The 18911-nt window shown below is 35.4% G+C and overlaps 1 protein-coding gene across 6 annotated transcripts; it reads left to right on the forward strand.

Moving 5' to 3' along the window:
* The first annotated feature begins 8001 nt into the window (after positions 1-8001).
* On the forward strand, positions 8002-17770 carry LOC125273429 (nuclear body protein SP140-like protein). 6 transcript variants are annotated; one of them, XM_048198801.1, is made up of 13 exons: positions 8002-8292; positions 8438-8536; positions 8663-8811; positions 9095-9148; positions 10101-10134; positions 10285-10434; positions 13326-13459; positions 16578-16646; positions 16778-16893; positions 16977-17076; positions 17228-17287; positions 17387-17527; positions 17643-17770. In XM_048198801.1, the coding sequence occupies exons 1-13, from the start codon at positions 8193-8195 to the stop codon at positions 17709-17711; spliced, it is 1275 nt and encodes a 424-aa protein (XP_048054758.1). In that variant the 5' UTR covers positions 8002-8192; the 3' UTR covers positions 17712-17770. The 6 variants fall into 6 exon arrangements, with proteins under 6 accessions (XP_048054758.1, XP_048054751.1, XP_048054735.1 ...); XM_048198794.1 differs by having other exon boundaries at positions 8003-8292; positions 16775-16893; XM_048198778.1 differs by having other exon boundaries at positions 8004-8292; positions 16775-16893; positions 16974-17076.
* Positions 17771-18911: the final 1141 nt, after the last annotated feature.

The raw sequence follows: 18911 nt of genomic DNA on the forward strand, positions 1-18911 counted from the left end.
TGCAAAGGTTTTGTGAGTGAATGCAGTTTCTCAGGGGAACGCAAACATTTGCTATAGGGAACACAAAAGCATTGACTTAATATTTTGCCTTCTATCTCATATTTTTTTATCTACCAGCATGTCACCTTAGGGCAGGGATGGGCAACTCCGGTCCGGGAGGGCCACTGCTCAGCAGAGTTTAGCTCCAACCCTAATCAAACACACCTGAACCAGATAATCAAGGTCTTTAGGATTAGTAGAAAGTTATAGGCAAGTGAGTTTTTATCAGGGATGGAGATAAACTCTGCAGGACACTGCCTTAGGGGCTCCATACATTTCAAACTAATATAAAAATACAAAATGTCAATATAAAAATACAAAAAGATTTAATATTTAAGATTTTTCTTCTCTTTTTTTTTAAGCAAAAACTTCAGAAATGTAGTGATGATGATGTTGTGTATGATGCATTGGAGTATATTCACAACCGTGGAGCGAAGAGGGTTAGAAAGTTCTGGAAATGTGTGGACCAGGAGCACATTTTACAGCGTTACCCCCAACTCTCTGAAATCACTACAACTCTGAAGAACTGTGAGAAATCATCTGTTTAGCTATCCGTCTGTCTGTCTGTGACTTATCACATTGAGGTCAGCAGCATTGCTGATTTATTTCCTAATTCTTGCTTTTAATTCCTCAGCTCTTAAGAGAGAGCAAGACAGAAAAATAAGAGAAAAAGAGGTTAAAAAGAGGAGGATAGAGAGCAGCTCTGTGAGTAACCAAGCTGGTACGTCATCACAAAGCACAAACAGCCAGAAGAAGAAAGCTGAACATGTGGAGAGAGGTGAGATTCAGTTAACTGATTGACCATTATGTATTTTTGTCTAAAGTAGTTTGAGGTCTGCTACCATACTGTTTTGTACTTCTAAAGATTCTTCAGATCTTCAGAATTCTCCAGACTCCACCACGGAATCTGAGTCTTTTTCCCACCCATCCTTAAGTACGTAAAGCACATTACATTTGCTGGACATATAGTGTCAGATTTTTTCATTTTAATAATTTTAATTGTGGTTTTTATGCTCATTACCCAAGAGGAAGAAGTGAATCTCTGGGACAAGCCTAAACACAAGCGATGGCTTCCTGTCACATGTGGGAACAAAAAGGCCTTACTGGACAGAGACTTACTATATAAAAGTAAGTTACTCTCACTGTTTAAATGTTTTAAAGCAGCATCACCTTCTGACTCACGGCACTCTCTGAACATTATACCTCATGTCCTCCCAAACCCGTAGGACCATCGTTTGTCTTTGGAACACAAAATAAGATATTTTTGATGAAATCCGAGGGTATCTGATCCACATATAGGCAGCAATGTCATTGTACCTTTTGAGGTCCAGAAAGGTACTAAAGACATCGTTAAAACTGTCGACGTGACTACAGTGGTTCAACCTTAATATTATGAAGCAACAAGAATACTTTTTGTGTGCGCAAATTAATTCAACAAATTCATCTGTCCTCTGTCATATTGCTATGCTATTTTCATTGCAGAGCTTCAGTGTTTATGTCTGAACGTGGGCTCAGTATTGGCCGGCTCCTGCGTCAGTATCACACGCATGCATCGTGCTGCTCACGTGACCAGAGCCGACCAATATTACACTGAAGCTCTGCAATGAAAATAGTGTAGCAGTACATAAAAGTAAGTGGCCGATGAACTGGGAGAAGAATACATTTTATTGTTTCATACACAATGTGTATCTGATATGAATAAAACATTTAGTCAAATGATATAATTGAAATAATTATTATTGCGGCTTCCATAGACATGGAATTTGAATTTAACAAACTATAAATGTCTTTTTTTTAAATAGCACTCCGCTCCACGTCGTGCCTAACAACACCCCTTAGCTGTTATATATTCACTGTAAACCACGCCTTCACAGGGCTTATTCCTTTTATAAAACGGTTATCACACAATACAAATATTAAAGACAAAAAATATGTATCAATGTAACTTTCATGAAGTAAAATCACTAAAAGCCTTCCTTCCACTGGAATAAATAGTCTCTGACAGTGAACAGCTAAATAAGTTACATTATTAATAGCCAATAGATGGCGGCAAAGATTATCTTTATGAGTTTTTATCCATATGGGCCGATTTCAAAGCACTGCTTCATGAAGCTTCTGAGGTGTCAAATCAGTAATTCGGATCTCCTATCAAACGGCTAAACTGCTGAAATCACGTGACTTTGGCACTCCGATTCACTGATTTGATTCGTAAAGCTCCGAAGCAGTGTTTTGAAATCGGCCATCACTAGATATTGTTAAAAAGTCATTATTTTGTTTTTTTGGCGCACAAAAAGTATTCTTGTCGCTTTATAATATAATATTAAGATAGAACAACTGTACTCACATGAACTGTTTCAAATATGTTTTTAGTACCTTTATGGACCTTTATGGAGTTTGAATGGCTTTGCTCTCAATAGAGGCCTCACTGAGCCATCGGATTTCATCAAAAATATCTTAATTTGTGTTCCAAAGATGAACAAAGGTTGGTTACGTAGAATGACATGAGGGTGAGTAATAAATTACATCATTTATATCATTTTTGGGTGAACTAACATTTTAACGTTCTGATCGTATGCATCAAAGGGTTAAAATCGACCCTGTTTCGGGGGTGGAGGGGGGACAAATCAGATCTCAGGGGGCAATGCCCATTTTGCCCCTCATGACGCTGGGCCTGAGTTGGACCAACAAGATTTAAAAGCTGCTGAATTTGCTGCTTTTTTTTTTTTTTTTTTTTTTTTAATTGAATTGCAGCTTTTAACATGGTAGCCAGGGGACTAAAGTTTTCACAGATGAAATAGTGCACATACACTAAATGGTGCCGTCTTTGATTTAGCACAACTATTCTCTGTATTTATGCCATAGTTTGACCAAACTCCCTACCACAATCATTCCCTTTAAATAGACTCATATGCCTTTACTGCCTAATGGTTTGCCAGCTGATGTAGTATGTACATTTATACAATTAAAAAGCTAACAGCCATCAGTGTAATGACAATTTTATTCTTTGCATGAAAAAACTTTGGTTTATTACAACTTCAGAACTAAAGATGTAGTAAAACTTTTTGCACAGTGATGGCCACTAGTGGAGTAAACTGTCAGCAGTGATCAAGTATAGCTATGAGTGGTCCAGACCAACCTTATGAACGAAATGACTTACAGAAGGTATACTTAACTAAGAACGTTTCGAGAACACACATATTAACAGCATATTGTTACAATGTGTTCTGTTGACTTTCAGTTTCTTGTGTAGTCTATGCCAGGCCAGACCAATATACAGCCATTTTCTTTTATTATTATTATTTCTGAAAAATGTATCTAATTTATAATATGAAACTGGGGCCGTATTCACAAAACATCTTAAAGGTGCTAAAGAGGATGTTTTGTTTTATACATTTTTGCAATATTACTTGAAACTGTCTTTACTAACTGATAAAAGACATTTATATCATTTTTACAAAATATCATTTTTTATTGACATTTATTAGGTGCACTGAAAGGAATAATATTAATATACACAGGGCTGGGTAGGTTACTTTTAAAATGTATTTCACTACAGATTACAAAATACATGCTTTAAAAAGTAATTTGTAACGTATTTTGTTAGATTACCCAAGTTTTGTAACTTAATCTAAATACTTTAGAATACTTTTGGAATACTATTAAGTATGTAACACAAAAAAGGTAATTGCGAGTTTTTATCTCAATTCTGACTTTTTTGCAATTGCGAGTTATAAAGTCAGAATTGTGAGACATAAATTCCCAATATTGAGAAAAGAAGTCAGAATTCTGAAATATAAACTCTCCATTTTGAGAAAATAAGTCAGAATTGTGAGATGTAAACTCACAATTTTCCAGAAAAAAAGTCACGCAATTCTGACTTTATAACTTGCAATTGTGAGTTAATCCCCCGGTTTCACAGATTTAGGCTTAACCAAGTCCTAGACTAAAATGCATGTTTGAGCTGTTTTAACTGAAAGCATCTTGTATCGATATATCTTAAAATATATCAGTTCCATTGATTTGTCTCAAGATGTACACCAGTAATGGTTTTTTTTTCTAGGGTACGTTTATAAAAGCTACTTCCTAATTGAACTAAGGGCTAATCCTGGCTTAATCTAAGCCCTGTCTGTGAAACCGGGCCTATATCTCTAAAAACAATTGTGAGTTTAAATCTTGCAATTCTGAGAAAAAAAAAAGTCAGAATTGTGAGATGCAAACTCGCATTTGGAAGGAAAACAAATCAGAATTGTGAGATAAAAACTCACAAACTACTATTGCAAAGCATGAAAACAGTCGTGGATCATTCAGGTAATGACAGGACATTTAAGATTCATGGGTATTTAAATTTAGGAATTTGTAATTTTTATAAATTCAGTCATTTGTTGAGTGTAAACATCTGTTATGTTAAATAGCTTACTCAGGACAGTACTAAATAAATATAACATGCAAGTTTTATGAATCCTCTTTGTTAAAATTTTTAAAATCTTGCATGTTCTGAAAGGGGTATGAACCTTATGAGCAGAAATGTAGCTTAGGATGCTTTTGTAGACTGTCAGAGTCAGAGAATCATTTATCACAGAGAAATAAATGACATTAAAATTCAAAATAATTACTTTGGTAATCTAAAATACTTTGTGGATGTAACTGTAATTTGATTACCACCCATTTAAAATGTAACTGTAATGAAATACAGTTACTCAAATTTTGTATTTTAAATACGTAACTAAGTTACATGTATTTCGTTACTCCCCAACCCTGAATATACATCATCTGTGCACGAGGTAGGGCCTTAAAAACATCAGCCAATCGTTTACGCGATCATCGCGTAAACGATTGGCCCTCTGGCTTGTCAATCACTGCCATGACGTTCCTTGTGAGAGACGTGCGCGGCTGTGCACTCCAGTAACTTTCCACACTCCACAGGTGCCGCATGCAATGTTTTTGTCAGGAGACAGGAGTAACAACTGCAGATTATGAGTTACCTGCGGTGAGTCCGACATAATGAATCCACTAACACAACACAGCGAATGCCGGTGGTAAACACTCGTGTTCCAATACGAATGTTTACGAGTTTTGGGAGGCGTTCCTTCGAAGGAGGGGGGTTGTTCTTGCGCTCATTTAAAAAACTCAGTAACAGTCTTTGGATTCTCAGTCGACGAAAAGATCCTCTTTAGCACCTTTAAGGCTAAAAGTAGCTCCTAACTTACAGATTTAGGAGAAACTCTTAAAAATAATGGGCGTGTCAGTCCTAAATTTAGGACTCCTAAATTTTTTCTCTAAGAGTATTTCACAAAGTATTTTAGCGCTAAAACTAGCTCATAAAGCTGTGAAACGTTAGGAGTAGTCAAGAGGACTCCTAAGTCACTAAGACCAAATCACAAACAATCCTAATCCACCCAAAGACATTGTACACCACTGAGGCAATAGCGATAAAGCTGGGTGCTGCACCTTTTCTTCATAAATACAATACATATTTTGATTTATGGAATACAATAAAATGCCTAAAATAAATCTTCAATAAATAAATAAATATATAAATAATGTACTATTACCTGTGGCAGTTGTTTTCACGGATTCACACTTATAAATGATCGAATAGAGTATATATATATATATATTTATTTATATATTTATAAGCGTATTTGGCGTGCTGTCCAAGGGGATCGAGGGCTCCGATCTTGGAATTTATTTTGCCCAAACTCCGAGCTTGGAATTGGTTTAGCCCAAACCCAGAGTTCACCCCATATCCCAGCCGAGAGTGAGGAGCGGTTTGGCAGAGGGATGCAGAAAACTCCCTCGGGCTGATTAGATAGACCGTTTGAACGCGCTCCTCCAAAACTTTATTTATAAAGCATCATTTGTCACTTGAATTCTGCAATCTCTCGAGACGCAGACATGTAAGAGGCGGACAATTAACTGAACTAGTTTAATTTGTGACACTTAGCCTACGTTTTAAAATCTTTATTTCAATATGGCAACATTTTTACGAAAAAAACGTTCTTTGAATATGGCAACATTTGTATTTTAAAACCTTTATTTGAATATGGAAACATGATATCTCGTTCTACAATATCCCTATGATTAAATCACTGACAGAGACTTCTCCCCCATCAGCCAATCATTGTGGGCATAGTTAGTGAGTGTGTTGACATCATCCATAGCAATGAGGTCAACCCCGCCCTTACTCTTAGCTTGTCTCAGCAGATTTGTGAATAGGTTTTAAGAGAAAACTCTTAGCTAAGAACTTTTACTGCTATTTAGGAGAACTCTTAGTGGTAAGATAAAATGTTTTGTGAATACGGCCCCTGATTTATACTATCCATTTGCACTTACACGTACCTACCACATACACATACTGTATCAAAATTTGCTTCTATTCTCAGGAAAAAGGGATTGCCTTAAACATGATGGAGAAATGATCTCCCCTCTACAATTTGAGCAAAGGGGTGGAAAAGAATCAAGCAAGTGCTGGAAAACAAGTATATTATGCCAAGGCAAACCCCTCAAGAGTCTCATGGAGGTAAGAACAGGAAGAGATCAGCACATTAGCTTCAGTACTTTAATACATTTAGTCAAAATATGAAACAGTATCCTTACAATTCTGTGACTTAAATTATCTTCTTTAAAAAAAGAACTTTATTTTCTCTGTGTTTTTTCTTCAGATGGAAATTTTGAAGATACCTAAAGTTAACGGAAAATTTACCCTTCGTAAATGATGTGCCGTGCACCATTTATTCAGCATTTTCTGTGTCTCAATATACTGAGCTCATAAATCGACTAATTTTGTTCCACTTTCAATAAAGTCAGTCAATGAATGGGGTGTTGTAGTGTGAAATAAAGCTTGCCTATTAAATTACATTGTTACCTTTACATGAAGAGGGCAGCACTGTCTCAGCGCAGAAAGTGAAGGAGAGTTATAAATACAGTATCATATGTGTTCAGTCTACTACACACAGCATAACAGATAGTCTAGAGTGAGATAAAGACAGCAATATATGACTTATGTCTGATTATAATATCAAAAGGTACTAAATGAGAGCTTCCCTCTGACAGTGCACTTTGCTATACTTTGTTTTAGTGTATTGAATGTTTCAAAATATTGTATACTGTATTGTTAAAGTATGGTTAATTGATAAATATTACCTAAATACAATTGCTCTTTACATTAGGTGTACCATACAGAAATTGGGCACTTGTTTCTGGCAATTTATCATAAAAATGATAGAAAGTGGGCAATGGAGGAGGCCAATCACTCTAGCCAGCACCGTAGGCCAAAAATACTGTTTTTAAATCAATTTAAATAAATAAAATACATTTTCTAACAAAAATCTATTTACACCACAACTTCACCATTATAAAATGTCTAGTTTTCCCATTCACACTAGATAAATCACATTTATATAAAAAAAATGTAAAATTTACTTACTATTACCTTAAAATAATATGATCTGCAAATTCCACAATCGAGAGGAAGTGACATCTGTGAGCCATGTTCAAATGTTGGCAAGTTCTATTTTCATGTAACATTCATAATTTTTTATGAATTTTTTATGACAAGATTTGTCAAGCATGCATGTCCACCATGTCACACAAATAAAAAGAAAAAATGTTTGTTTATATTTTTGTACTATTTATAGACAAGTCATGGTAACACTTTACAAAAGTTTTAGGCATCATGAACTTTTTTCTTTACCACATTTCAACTTCAAAATTGGAAAGGAATATTGATGTTGTTTGTTTATGTTTGTCTCTGTGTGAAAGAGGATAACAGTAAACTGGTTAATAATGTCAACATGTTATTGAAATCTCTTTTCAAGTACAATATTGCTCTGAAAATCCAGTTCCATTAAAATGTTCTGAAAACTATTTGCATGTGGACAAGCAAAAAAAAGCATGTCCTTTCTTATACGTTGTTTTTTATTTTTTGATACATAACAACCACTGGCAGCATTCAGTTTCCTTTCTCTGAAAGTGGGAGGGGAAGTTTTGCACCACAAACAACTCAACATGGTGGAACCCGTCCACTTCCTGCTGTTCAAATAATGCAGATAATACGACAGCCTCCTTCATAAAATGATTATTTCAAAGTGTTCCAGTATCTGAATGGCTGAGTGAGAACAGCATAAAGGACAGCAAAAAATAAAAAGAGGAGGATGAAGAAACAAAGCTGTAAGAAGAGACAAGAGACGGAGCTGTCCTCCCTCTGCAAACTCAGAAAGAAGAAGAAACAAGCCACGAGACAAAACTGCCCCAGTGAGTCAAAAGTATTTTTACTAACAAAATGTAATGAAGAAGTAATGAACATGTATGTTCTTTAAAATGTGAAGAGGTGCATATTTAAATCTTCTAATACGTTTTTTTTTTTTTCACTGAACTGATTTAATTGTACTTGTTTCAGAGTCATCTGCAGGACACAAACACTCTCAAAATAAATCTCAACTTCCTGTTACATGTGGTCATAAAGAGGGCATCTTGCATTTGAAGAAATATAATAACAGTAGGTGCAGAAACTTTTCTATTTGTTAAAGAGTTTAGTAGTTTATGAGGAGCTAAGCTGTTGAATGTCTCAAATAACATCCCGAAGCTCTAAATCAAGTCATTTCAATAGTGGCTGAATAAACAGTTTTTCTGACCTTAGAACAGAAGTGCATCTTCAGTGAAGGCCAGTGGTTCAAGCCCACTGAGTTTGAGAGGTTTGGGATGAAGGACAGGAACAAAAAGTGGAGAACCAGCATCCTTTGCAAAGGCATTCCACTCCAGAAACTCATAGAGGTGCAAGACCATTTCAATAATTAGTTGAAACTGTTAATATTGATTAATGCTCTTGTGTGCAATTATAATTAGCATTTTAAACAACAACAACAACAACAACAACAACAAAAAACATAAAACATGGCCTTTGTGATTGGGGAGTTGGAACTCATTTGAGAAATTAAAGTTAAATACCAGTTCCTTGATATAAAAATGGACAGTGTGGAGATAACATAACACTAATGATGACATTTTAAAATACATTTATGACATATTCTTACTTTGTGCTCTTTTCTATTCATAGGATGGCTTTCTTTTATCTAAAAGCTTTCAGAAAAGCAAGGTTCAGGATGCACAGGTTTGGCTGCTTTTGGATGCTTTTCAGATTTGATGTAGGAATTAACCTTTCTAGACTGAAGCTTTCAAATATGAAATAAGTTAAAGGCACAATATGTAAGATTTTTTTAAATTCAAATATCCAAAAACCACTAGAACAGTGTTAAATATTTTGTTGTCTTGTGTACTTACTAGGGCTGTATTGATTCTTCAATTCTCAGTCAACAAAAGCGATTCTTAGCGCGATTATGAAATCGCAAAGGCTGCGATTGTTTTTTTATGCGCAGCTTGTCAATGAAGTATGGCTCCAAATGCTAATCCATCTGAAAGCACAGAGAGTTTGAATCGCTTATAATGTGCATTTGAAAAGCAACATGCGTTAAACATCTTTCCAGACATGAGAAGCATCATCAACATCTTCTCCAACAAAAGACAACATTTAATAACATGCTTTTACTCCAAACTCACTTCATAATGACAGTTGAGTGTCCTTCTGTGAGATGATGTGGCTTACACAGAATAAGGCAGTCGTGTGTTTATTTGTAATGTTTAATCAATCAAAGCATTTCAATCTTCTGTTTATTCAGATACAGTGATAGTATGGGATTTCCTGGAATGACGCGTGTTCTACTTCGGCAGCAGGGCATATTTGCAGTTTCTGAAAGCCCTACGGCTTTCAGATGGAGAAGCGTTTACTACTGATCACAGAGCCGTACAGCTCTGACAAGCTGTGTATAAAATAATCGCAGCCTTTGCCAAATCACGTGCCATAAAATTTGCGCTAAATTGCTATATATGATTCCCGTCGGATTCTTTTCCACCGGCTGTGAGGTGAAGACGACAACTCCCAATCTCGGTGCCATCAAGCTACGCCTTTGTTTTGAATAGGCGACCTCTGGCGGCAACAAATTACATATTGTGCCTTTAAGAGTGACCATGATGTTCATCAAAATTTCTCCTTTTATGTTCTGCAGAAGAAAAAAAGCCCTGTTTGTTTGGAACAACAAGGTGAGTAAATGAATAAAAAAAAAAATAAAAAAAATGTTTGTTTGTTTGTTTTTAAATAGAAAATAAATATTCCTTTAGATCTTACAACTTTTATTCAGAATAGAGATAATAAAATATTCTGTTTCCTGAGTGTTTGTGTATTTGTTGTAGAATCAGATGAAAAGATCAATGACAGTCAAGATATTGATGATGATAATGATGAAGACGATGCTATTGACATGAGCGTGTTTGAAGGTCCAACCCTACCTGTTACTTGTGGTTCTGACTCCGGCATCCTACACAAATGTCGCTTTGCCAAAGGTGTGTGAGTGGGAATGCTTTCATAATAATTATTATGAATATGAACTAACTATAAAATCTAAAGTGTTTCTTAAGATAAGTTATCGTTTTTTTTCCTCCTACACTGTAAGAAACAAGTAGAATTTACTCAATTTTTATTTTGCAAGTTTTTGCACGAATATTTTTTAAGTAAATTTCACACACATGGAAATGAAGTAAATCTACTTAACTAAGCTGAGTAAAATTAACAAAGTGAACAAGTACATTTAACTTGGCCTGTTAAATTATACTCAGTAATTTTTACTTAAAAATCTGATAATAATTAATATAATTAAAGGATTAGTTCACTTTCAAATTTCCTGATAATTTACTCACCCCCATGTCATCCAAGATGTCGTCCTCTCTTCAGTCGAAAAGAAATGAAGGTTGACTTCAATGGACTCCAAACGGTTGAAGGTCAAAATTACAGTTTCAGTGCAGCTTTCAAAGGGCTTTAAACGATACCAGGCGAGGAATAAGGGTCTTATCTAGAGAAACCATCACTCATTTTCTAAAAAAAAAAAAAAAATTTCATAACCATAAATGCTCATCTTGAACTAGCTTTCTTCTACTTCTTCTCTATTAGAATTCCAGCAGTGTAGACACTTCTAAGTGTATTACTGCCCTCCGCAGGTCAAAGTTTGAACTAAATTGTCATATACAATTATGCTAGTGCAAGTATATAACAATTACTTCAAACTTTGACCTGTGGAGGGCAGTAATACACTTAGCAGAGTTTACACTGCTGGAATTAATTACTCACCCTAATGTCGTTCCACACCCGTAAGACCTTCGTTCATCTTCAGAACACAAATCAAGATATTTTTGATGAAATCTGAGAGGTATATGACTCGTCCATAGACAGCAATATAACCAACACTTTCAAGGTCCAGAAAGGTACTAAAGACATCATTAAAATAGTGTATCTGAGTACAGTGGTTCAACCTTAATGTTATGAAGAGTGCAAAAACAAAACAAAAATAAGGACTTTATTCAACAATCTATTCTCTTCTGTGTCATTCTCATTCGTTGTTTACATCCAGCTCTTCCAGGTTCATCGTCAGAATGCTGACTCATTATTGGCCAGCTCCTGCATTAGCATCACATGCATACGTCGTGCTGATCACATGATCAGCTTTGGTCAATACTGAGCCGGCATTCGGACGTAGAACCTGGAACTGCTGGACGTAAAGAGCATAATGACACAGAACTGAAGATATTGTTGAATAAAGTCGTTATTTTTGTTGTTGTTTTTGCGCACTAAATGTATTCTCGTCTCTACATGACATTAAGGTTGAACCACTGTAGTCACATGACTGTTTTAACGATGTCTTTAGTACTTTTCTGGACCTTGAAAGCGTTGATTGTACTGCTGTCTGGACTAGTCATATACCTCTCAGATTTCATCAAAAATATCTTAATTTGTGTTCTGAAAATGAAGTTAGGTCTTACAGGTGTGGAATAATATGAGGGTGAGTAATTAATGACAGAAATAACCCTTTAAGGGCAATAATTCATTGAGTTCAGTCTCTCTCTTCTGTCCCTCTCAACCAGTTTACAGCAAAGAAGGCACAAAGGATTCTGAAATTCAGAAAACAGACAAAAAAAAAAAAAAAAAACAGAAAATATTTTTAAATGAATAGTATTTGCATCAACATTATTCATTTCACTCATTTTATAATGAAACAAACAGGGAATTTTGTTGAAATGGAGACTAACATAAAAACAACCCCGGGAGCATCTGAGTATTAGTTTTCACTGTTCAGCCTTTCGCCCAGAATGAGATCACACAAAACGTTTGTTAAATGAAGTGATTAAAAGAAACTCAACAACGAAACGTCATAACCAAATACTATAGAATAACATCTTAAAGGGACTTTGCTATAACGTAGGCCACCAAATCAAATCAAACACATTAAAACATCCTGCAAGACTGCAAGTTCTCGTCTCCATTTCCTCACATTAATGCTAGCATGTGGCACACATCATGCAGATAAATATATCGTGACCACAAATTAATAATTCGTTCCCTTTCCTTTAGTAAATCTTGAGAAACTATTTAATAGAGAATGAATTATATCGTGCACGACTTAATGTTATTTAAAATGAGGAAACATAAACCTGCTCACGTGATGTTATCGTTAATTTGTGGCCGCAAAATAACAAAAATTAAACAAAAAAGATCACGATTTGAGTAACCTATACAAGGTTTTAGCCGTATATATATATATATATATATATATATATATATATATATATATATATATATATATATATATATATATATATATATATATACTTAAAGTTTAAAACTATAAGGCTAACGTTTTACGAAGCTAACTCGTCATTAAGAAGTCTAAATGTGCAAAATTAAGTGATTACAACACAATCTTCGAATGAAATTACATTTACTGAATAAATTAAATAAAAAAATCGTAATATAATGCAGTTTTTACTGTTGCTTACCTGTCGAAAGCAGATGGAATGGAGTTTGGAGCATCCGTTGGAGCAGGTTCTTTCCGCACATGCGCAGATTCCTTGATTCAAGACGTACATTTTACACGATTTTTTAAATTTGCTTCAAGTACTTTATTAATACGTGTAAATATGTCAGAGAATCACAAGTAAAATGTACTTGTCTGTTGGGTGTCTAATATTTGCTAGTAAAAATTGAGTATGTATTTAGATTTTACTTAATATTCTAGAGTTTTCATTTTTACAAGATTATTCTTAGCAAAAGATGCATGATTTTTCCTGTTTTATTTACTTAGCCATAAAATCATTTTTTTACAGTGTACATATTGACAATGCATATAAATACAGTGCTTGACTGTAGTGGTACAAGACTCTTCACTCAGTTTTGTATTTATCAGGGCATTGTGGGAGATGCATAAGAACAGAGAACTTCTGGCTGAGCCCTGAGGATTTCATCAAATTGAACAAACGGGATGGAACATGGAGGAAAGATATTGTGTCCCATGGAATGCCTCTTGGGAAACTTATAACGGTAAAAGAAAATGTTAAATAGGAAAAAAGAACATTTAAAAATTCTGATTTAAATGGAGAAATTCCGAGAAATAAACAGTAGCTTTCATCACCCGTTCCTCACGCAAAGCTATTTTATGGCTTCAGAAGACTTAATATGTGATACAGAAAACAAAGCATAGTGACTATACTTTTTAATCTTTTTGAAGCTTGAGAGTAGTCATGTAGGCCAGTGGTTCTCAACTAGTTTGGCCACAGCGCTCACATTTTCTCATGGTCATTAACAGACTCAAATCTCAAAAATGATTGACAGACACCCAAGTATACCGTCCCAATTTACTAAACACACACATAAAATGTAATAATATCACTAACACAGATTAATAAACAGAATAAGGTAAGACTATTAAATAGCAGTCCCAAACTAAATTTGTTAATACAATAAAGTTAGTAAGTTAGTAAATGGTTATTGTTTTTGTTGTTTTGACCCAAACACAGCCCTGACGTCTAGGCTAAAACAACATGCAACCAAATTCAAGGTTGTTTTGGCTAGAAGAGCCGGACTATATTGGGTCTATCCAGAAATGGATAATGAAAATGTCAAGGTCAAAGTGACAGAGATCCGCAAAGGAGGTACCTGACCTTGCAGAAACAATGAGTGAGGCGGTGGATGTAGCTCACAGATTAGGCAAGCCAGTGTCGGGTTGAGCAAGTGTCTATCATCCACTTAGCACTGTGCTGGGTAAGAGACTTCCACTGTGGACAGCAAGCCAAATACGCTTAACCTTAATAGCATAAAGATTACATGGGCAAACAAACTATTTTCAAATTTAGAAGGAGAAAAGCAGAGCTTTTTATGGTAGGCCTACCTTTTTTTAAAGTTATGTTCTATTAATGCCAGAGGTTTGAGGAACATTTTTTCTTTTCTGCAAAGAATGCAAAAGTGACTTAATTTTCGTTTTTGCCCTGAGGATTTTAATTTTAGGAAAAACAATTGAGGTTGAGGTGAGAAAAATAAATTGAGATGTGGTTAGCTCATGGCTCAAATCACTCAGCTGGAGTTATAGTTTTGTCACATAATTTCCAAAGAAAATGTGTGTGGAGCAAGGGCAACTCTAAAGGTCATCGGATAATACTGCTGATTGATGTAAATGATTGAAAATGCATTATTGTTAATGTTTAAGGGTAGTTTTTGAAAGATGCAAACACATTGAAATTAGGTGAAATTGAAAAGCGTCAACCATGAGAAATAACCCTAATGCTAAATGAATCATTGTTGGAGACTTTATTTGGTCATGAATGGTTCCATGGACAGATGCCATCCTAAAGCAAACAGTGAATCCAATCTTTTACATTTAAGTTACAGTCTTGTCTTGACTGATATTTGTGATATTTTAAAAAAAACTCTCAAATAAGCAGTTTACTTGGAGCAACAAAAATTTCTAATTACAGTCACATATTGACCTTTTGGTTGATTTCTTCACACTTAGAACCTTTTATTTGAGATATATTGCCTGCTGCTTTAACTGACCATACAGTTATAAGTCTTAAAGTTTCATTATGCATAAGCATAGAATTATTAGAGGATACTGAAAGATCAATAATTCACTGCTAAATTATGAAGACTTGAAATCTGAGTTTTCCATAATCATTGGATCTCTGCGGTTAATAATGGTGAATTTGATAAACAATGGGAACGTGGTTGTTAGGACTTATGGTAAAAGCCATTAAACGAAGGGCAGACTTAATTGAAATTTCATTGGAAATTAATAATTTAATAGAGAGAGAGGAACCTTCACTATTGATGATTAGGCCTCTTTGAATAAACTCCTCTACTAAAAACTGTTTTACTATCACTTTTTTAGCATTATGTCTAATGAGCATCTATTGAAGGGTTAGTTCACCAAAAATGAAAATGAAAATTCTGTCATTTATTACTCACCCTCATGTCATTCCACACCTGTAAGACCTTCTTTCATCTTCGGAACACAAATTAAGGTATTTTTGATCAAATCCAATGGCTCAGTGAGGCCTGCATTGACAGCAAGATAATTAACACTTTCAATGCCCAGAAAGCTACTAAAGACATATTTAAAACAGTTCATGTGACTACAGTGGTTCGACCTTGTCGTTATGAAGTGACATGCACCAAAAAAACAAAATAACGACTTTATTTAACAATATCTAGTGATAAGTGATTTCAAAACACTGCTTCATGAAGCTTTGAAGCTTTACGAATCTTTTGTTTCGAATCAGTGGTTCGGAGCGTGTATCAAACTGCCAAAGTCACGTGATTTCAGTAAACAAGGCTTCGTTACGTCATAAGTGTTTTGAAACATTTCGAAATTTCAGTGGTTCACGTGACTTTGGCAGTTTGATACACTGTTAGATTAAAATCTCAAATCATAGGTAGAATATTTGTAGTTTCAGTCATCAGTTTAGAAACAGGCGCCTCAACACCTGTGATGTGTGGCAGCAGCAGCACGAGATCTCGGGAGAATGACCAAGCAGACACAGATCAAGTGTGGTACAAAGCATTCTCATATTTATTCATGAAGAAGGGTCATATTTATAGACAGAGGTCAAACAACAATCTCCAGGATAGCTTGAGCATCCAATCATATGACTTAAGAATCAAACCTTACCATGTATGGCATTTCAAGAAATATAATAACAAATAAGAAATGTATGTGCGTAAATATGTGTGTGTGTTCAACTTCTGGTTACATGTAAGAGTGTCAGTGTGTCCAAGGACGACTACTTCTTGTTTTTACATGATGTGCACAATGGAAAAAATCCCAAAACACAAAGAAAGTCAAAAAGTGAAGCCCCCCAAAAAAGAGAAATTATTTAACATACATGCTCTGAACCACTAATGCAATTTGTGGAGGCTTCTGTTGATCTTTGCTGAAGTGTCTTGATGAGAGAGAACCAGTTTGAGTCAGAGGATATTTGATGAATAGAAAGAGAGGGCCTTGCACAAAGACTTCTAACTTCTTAACATTGGACTTCCTCCAAATTCTGACATGAAGAATTCTTGTAATGATGCAAAAAGAATCACAAATTAAGACGGTCAGTTTGTCTGGATTGCTGTCAGTGTTTTTGTATAAACAATACTGATGTTCTCACATTCTTTCCAGAAAGGCATTTTGGAACCACATGCAGTCAACTGTGATTGTGAGATCTGCCAAGAACTGGATCAATACCTAGTAAGACATAATCGCTTGCAATTACGCAGTCATGTCCAAACATCAGCATGACCATCGAAATTCATCACAAAAATTTGAAATTATTTCTAAAATGTGCTTTGTCATTTCCTTATGAACTCTTGTCTCAGCAGAATGATGACGTGTGTTTCGTTTGTAACTCTGAGGGAGATCTTGTGTGTTGTGACGAGTGTCCACGAGCTTTTCATTCACACTGTCATCTACCAGCTGCAGACGGAGACTCACTTGGGTGAGAGAGAGAGAAATCATGCTGGTTTAGACAAACTAAACAGTTGACTTTGTGTAATATTGTGTGTTTTGTCTGTACAGAAGCAAGTGGAGCTGCACATTCTGTGTGATGAAGAATAGGGAAGATTCCAGTCAAAAGACCCAACAGGAAGTTTTGAGCAGTCCAGTCTCTCAGTACACACTGGTAAGTTTTGTGCAAAGCTTTTTGTCCTTACAATGGAAGTCAATGGGTTCCTAAATAACATTTATTTTACCGTATAAACAAAAACAAAAAAAATCAACTTTTTGTGTGAACTAACACTTACAGGTATGTTTGTTTCTTTTTTCTCTTTCAGCACTGCCAGTGTTTGCTGTTACACTTGCTACGTGAGAACATGACTGACCCCTGCACCAATGTAAATATCATCTTTAGCGGCTTCATCTGTCTGTTTTAGATTATTTAATGCTGGGAGGTAAATATACATGTATGTGACGTCTGCACTGCTGGTGTTCAGGTTCCAGGACACAGTGAAAACCTTTGTGGTCCCATGATGCTGGGCCGAGTGAAGCTGAACCTGGAGAATAACGATTATCAAACAGTGCAAGAGTTTGTCTCAGATATTGAATACGTTTTTCACCACTACACATCCAAAAGGGTGAGTTTCACTCGGGCTTGCAAATGTTATGTAATGACAGGAGTCTTACAAATTTGCATATTGTCCTATTTACATTGACTGAATTCTGATTTTTCTTTCTTTCTCTTCTCTGTAGGACAGTGACTTCAGTAGAATGACCTCTAGGCTGAAGGAAATGTTTGAAACCATCTTTAAGCTCATATAGGACTGAAACGACAAGCTGACATTATCAACAACTCAGACAATAAAAAACTGTCAACAATTTTTTGTTGTTGTTTGATGTCATATGACCCGTTTTAAGGGCCTGCAATAATGTGATTTGACTAGTGGTGCGCTGTAGCCCAAGACAGCCCTCCCAGATGCAATCCAACAGAAGAAGACACTAGTGATGGGAGAAATAAAGAGTTTTGAAACTTGCACAAGTTCTGAAAAGTGAAGCCAAAGCATTTCAATTGCTCCTTGGTGGCTGGGTCCAGTATAGGTCATAAACCCACTCTAGGCTAGTAATTGAATGGGACGCGATCTAAACTAAAAAAAAAATAAAAAATCCAATTACACTTCAAATAATTTCTTTTCTACAGTCTATGATACACATTTATAAACCACGGATACTTAAAAAGTCTTAAAGTATTAAATTAGATCTTTAAAATTTAAGGACATAAAGGTCTTAAAAAGTATTAGATTTTTAAAATTTAAGGCCATAAAAGTCTTAAAAAGTCTTATTTTTACTTATGAGAGGTCTTAAAGGGTTAGTTCACCCAAAAATGAAAATTCTGTCATTTATTACTTATCCTCATGCCGTTCCACACCCGTAAGACCTTTGTTAATCTTCGGAACACAAATTAAGATATTTTTGTTGAAATCCAATGGCTCAGTGAGGCCTGCATAGGGAGCAATGACATTTCCTCTCTCAAGATCCATTAATGTACTAAAAACATATTTAAATCAGTTCATGTGAGTACAGTGGTTCAATATTGATATTAAAAAGCATTTCAAAACACTGCTTCATGAAGCTTCGGAGCGTTATGAATCAGCGTATCGAATCATGATTCGGATCACGTGTCAAACAGCCAAACTCATGGCCAAACTGCTGAAATCACGTGACTTTGGTGCTTCGAACAGCTGATTCAACACAAAAGATTCATAACGCTCCGATGCTTCCTGAAGCAGTGTTTTGAAATCGGCCATGTAAATTCAGTTGTATGTTCATACTTATATGAACAATATGTCTCGTCTGTGATGACATAGTAGCCTAGTTCAGTGGCTCTCAAACCTGTCCTGGGGACTCCACTACTGCACATTTTGCATGTCTCCCTCATCTAAAGCCAGTGATACACTGCGCATTTTTTGGCTGTCCCAGACAAAAGATTGTCATCGTGAAACAATCGTGGCTATTTCTGTGATT

Source organism: Megalobrama amblycephala, linkage group LG1, assembly GCF_018812025.1.
Source record: "Megalobrama amblycephala isolate DHTTF-2021 linkage group LG1, ASM1881202v1, whole genome shotgun sequence".
NCBI classification, from domain to species: Eukaryota; Metazoa; Chordata; class Actinopteri; order Cypriniformes; family Xenocyprididae; genus Megalobrama; species Megalobrama amblycephala.

Coding starts and splice junctions, on each gene's coding strand:
- LOC125273429 (XM_048198778.1), top strand. CDS start 8,193: ATGAAGAAACAAAGCTGTAAGAAGAGACAAGAGACGGAGCTGTCCTCC. Junction 9,149..10,100: donor GCAAGGTTCAGGATGCACAG/GTTTGGCTGCTT, acceptor TATGTTCTGCAG/AAGAAAAAAAGCCCTGTTTG. Junction 17,528..17,642: donor ACCACTACACATCCAAAAGG/GTGAGTTTCACT, acceptor TCTTCTCTGTAG/GACAGTGACTTCAGTAGAAT.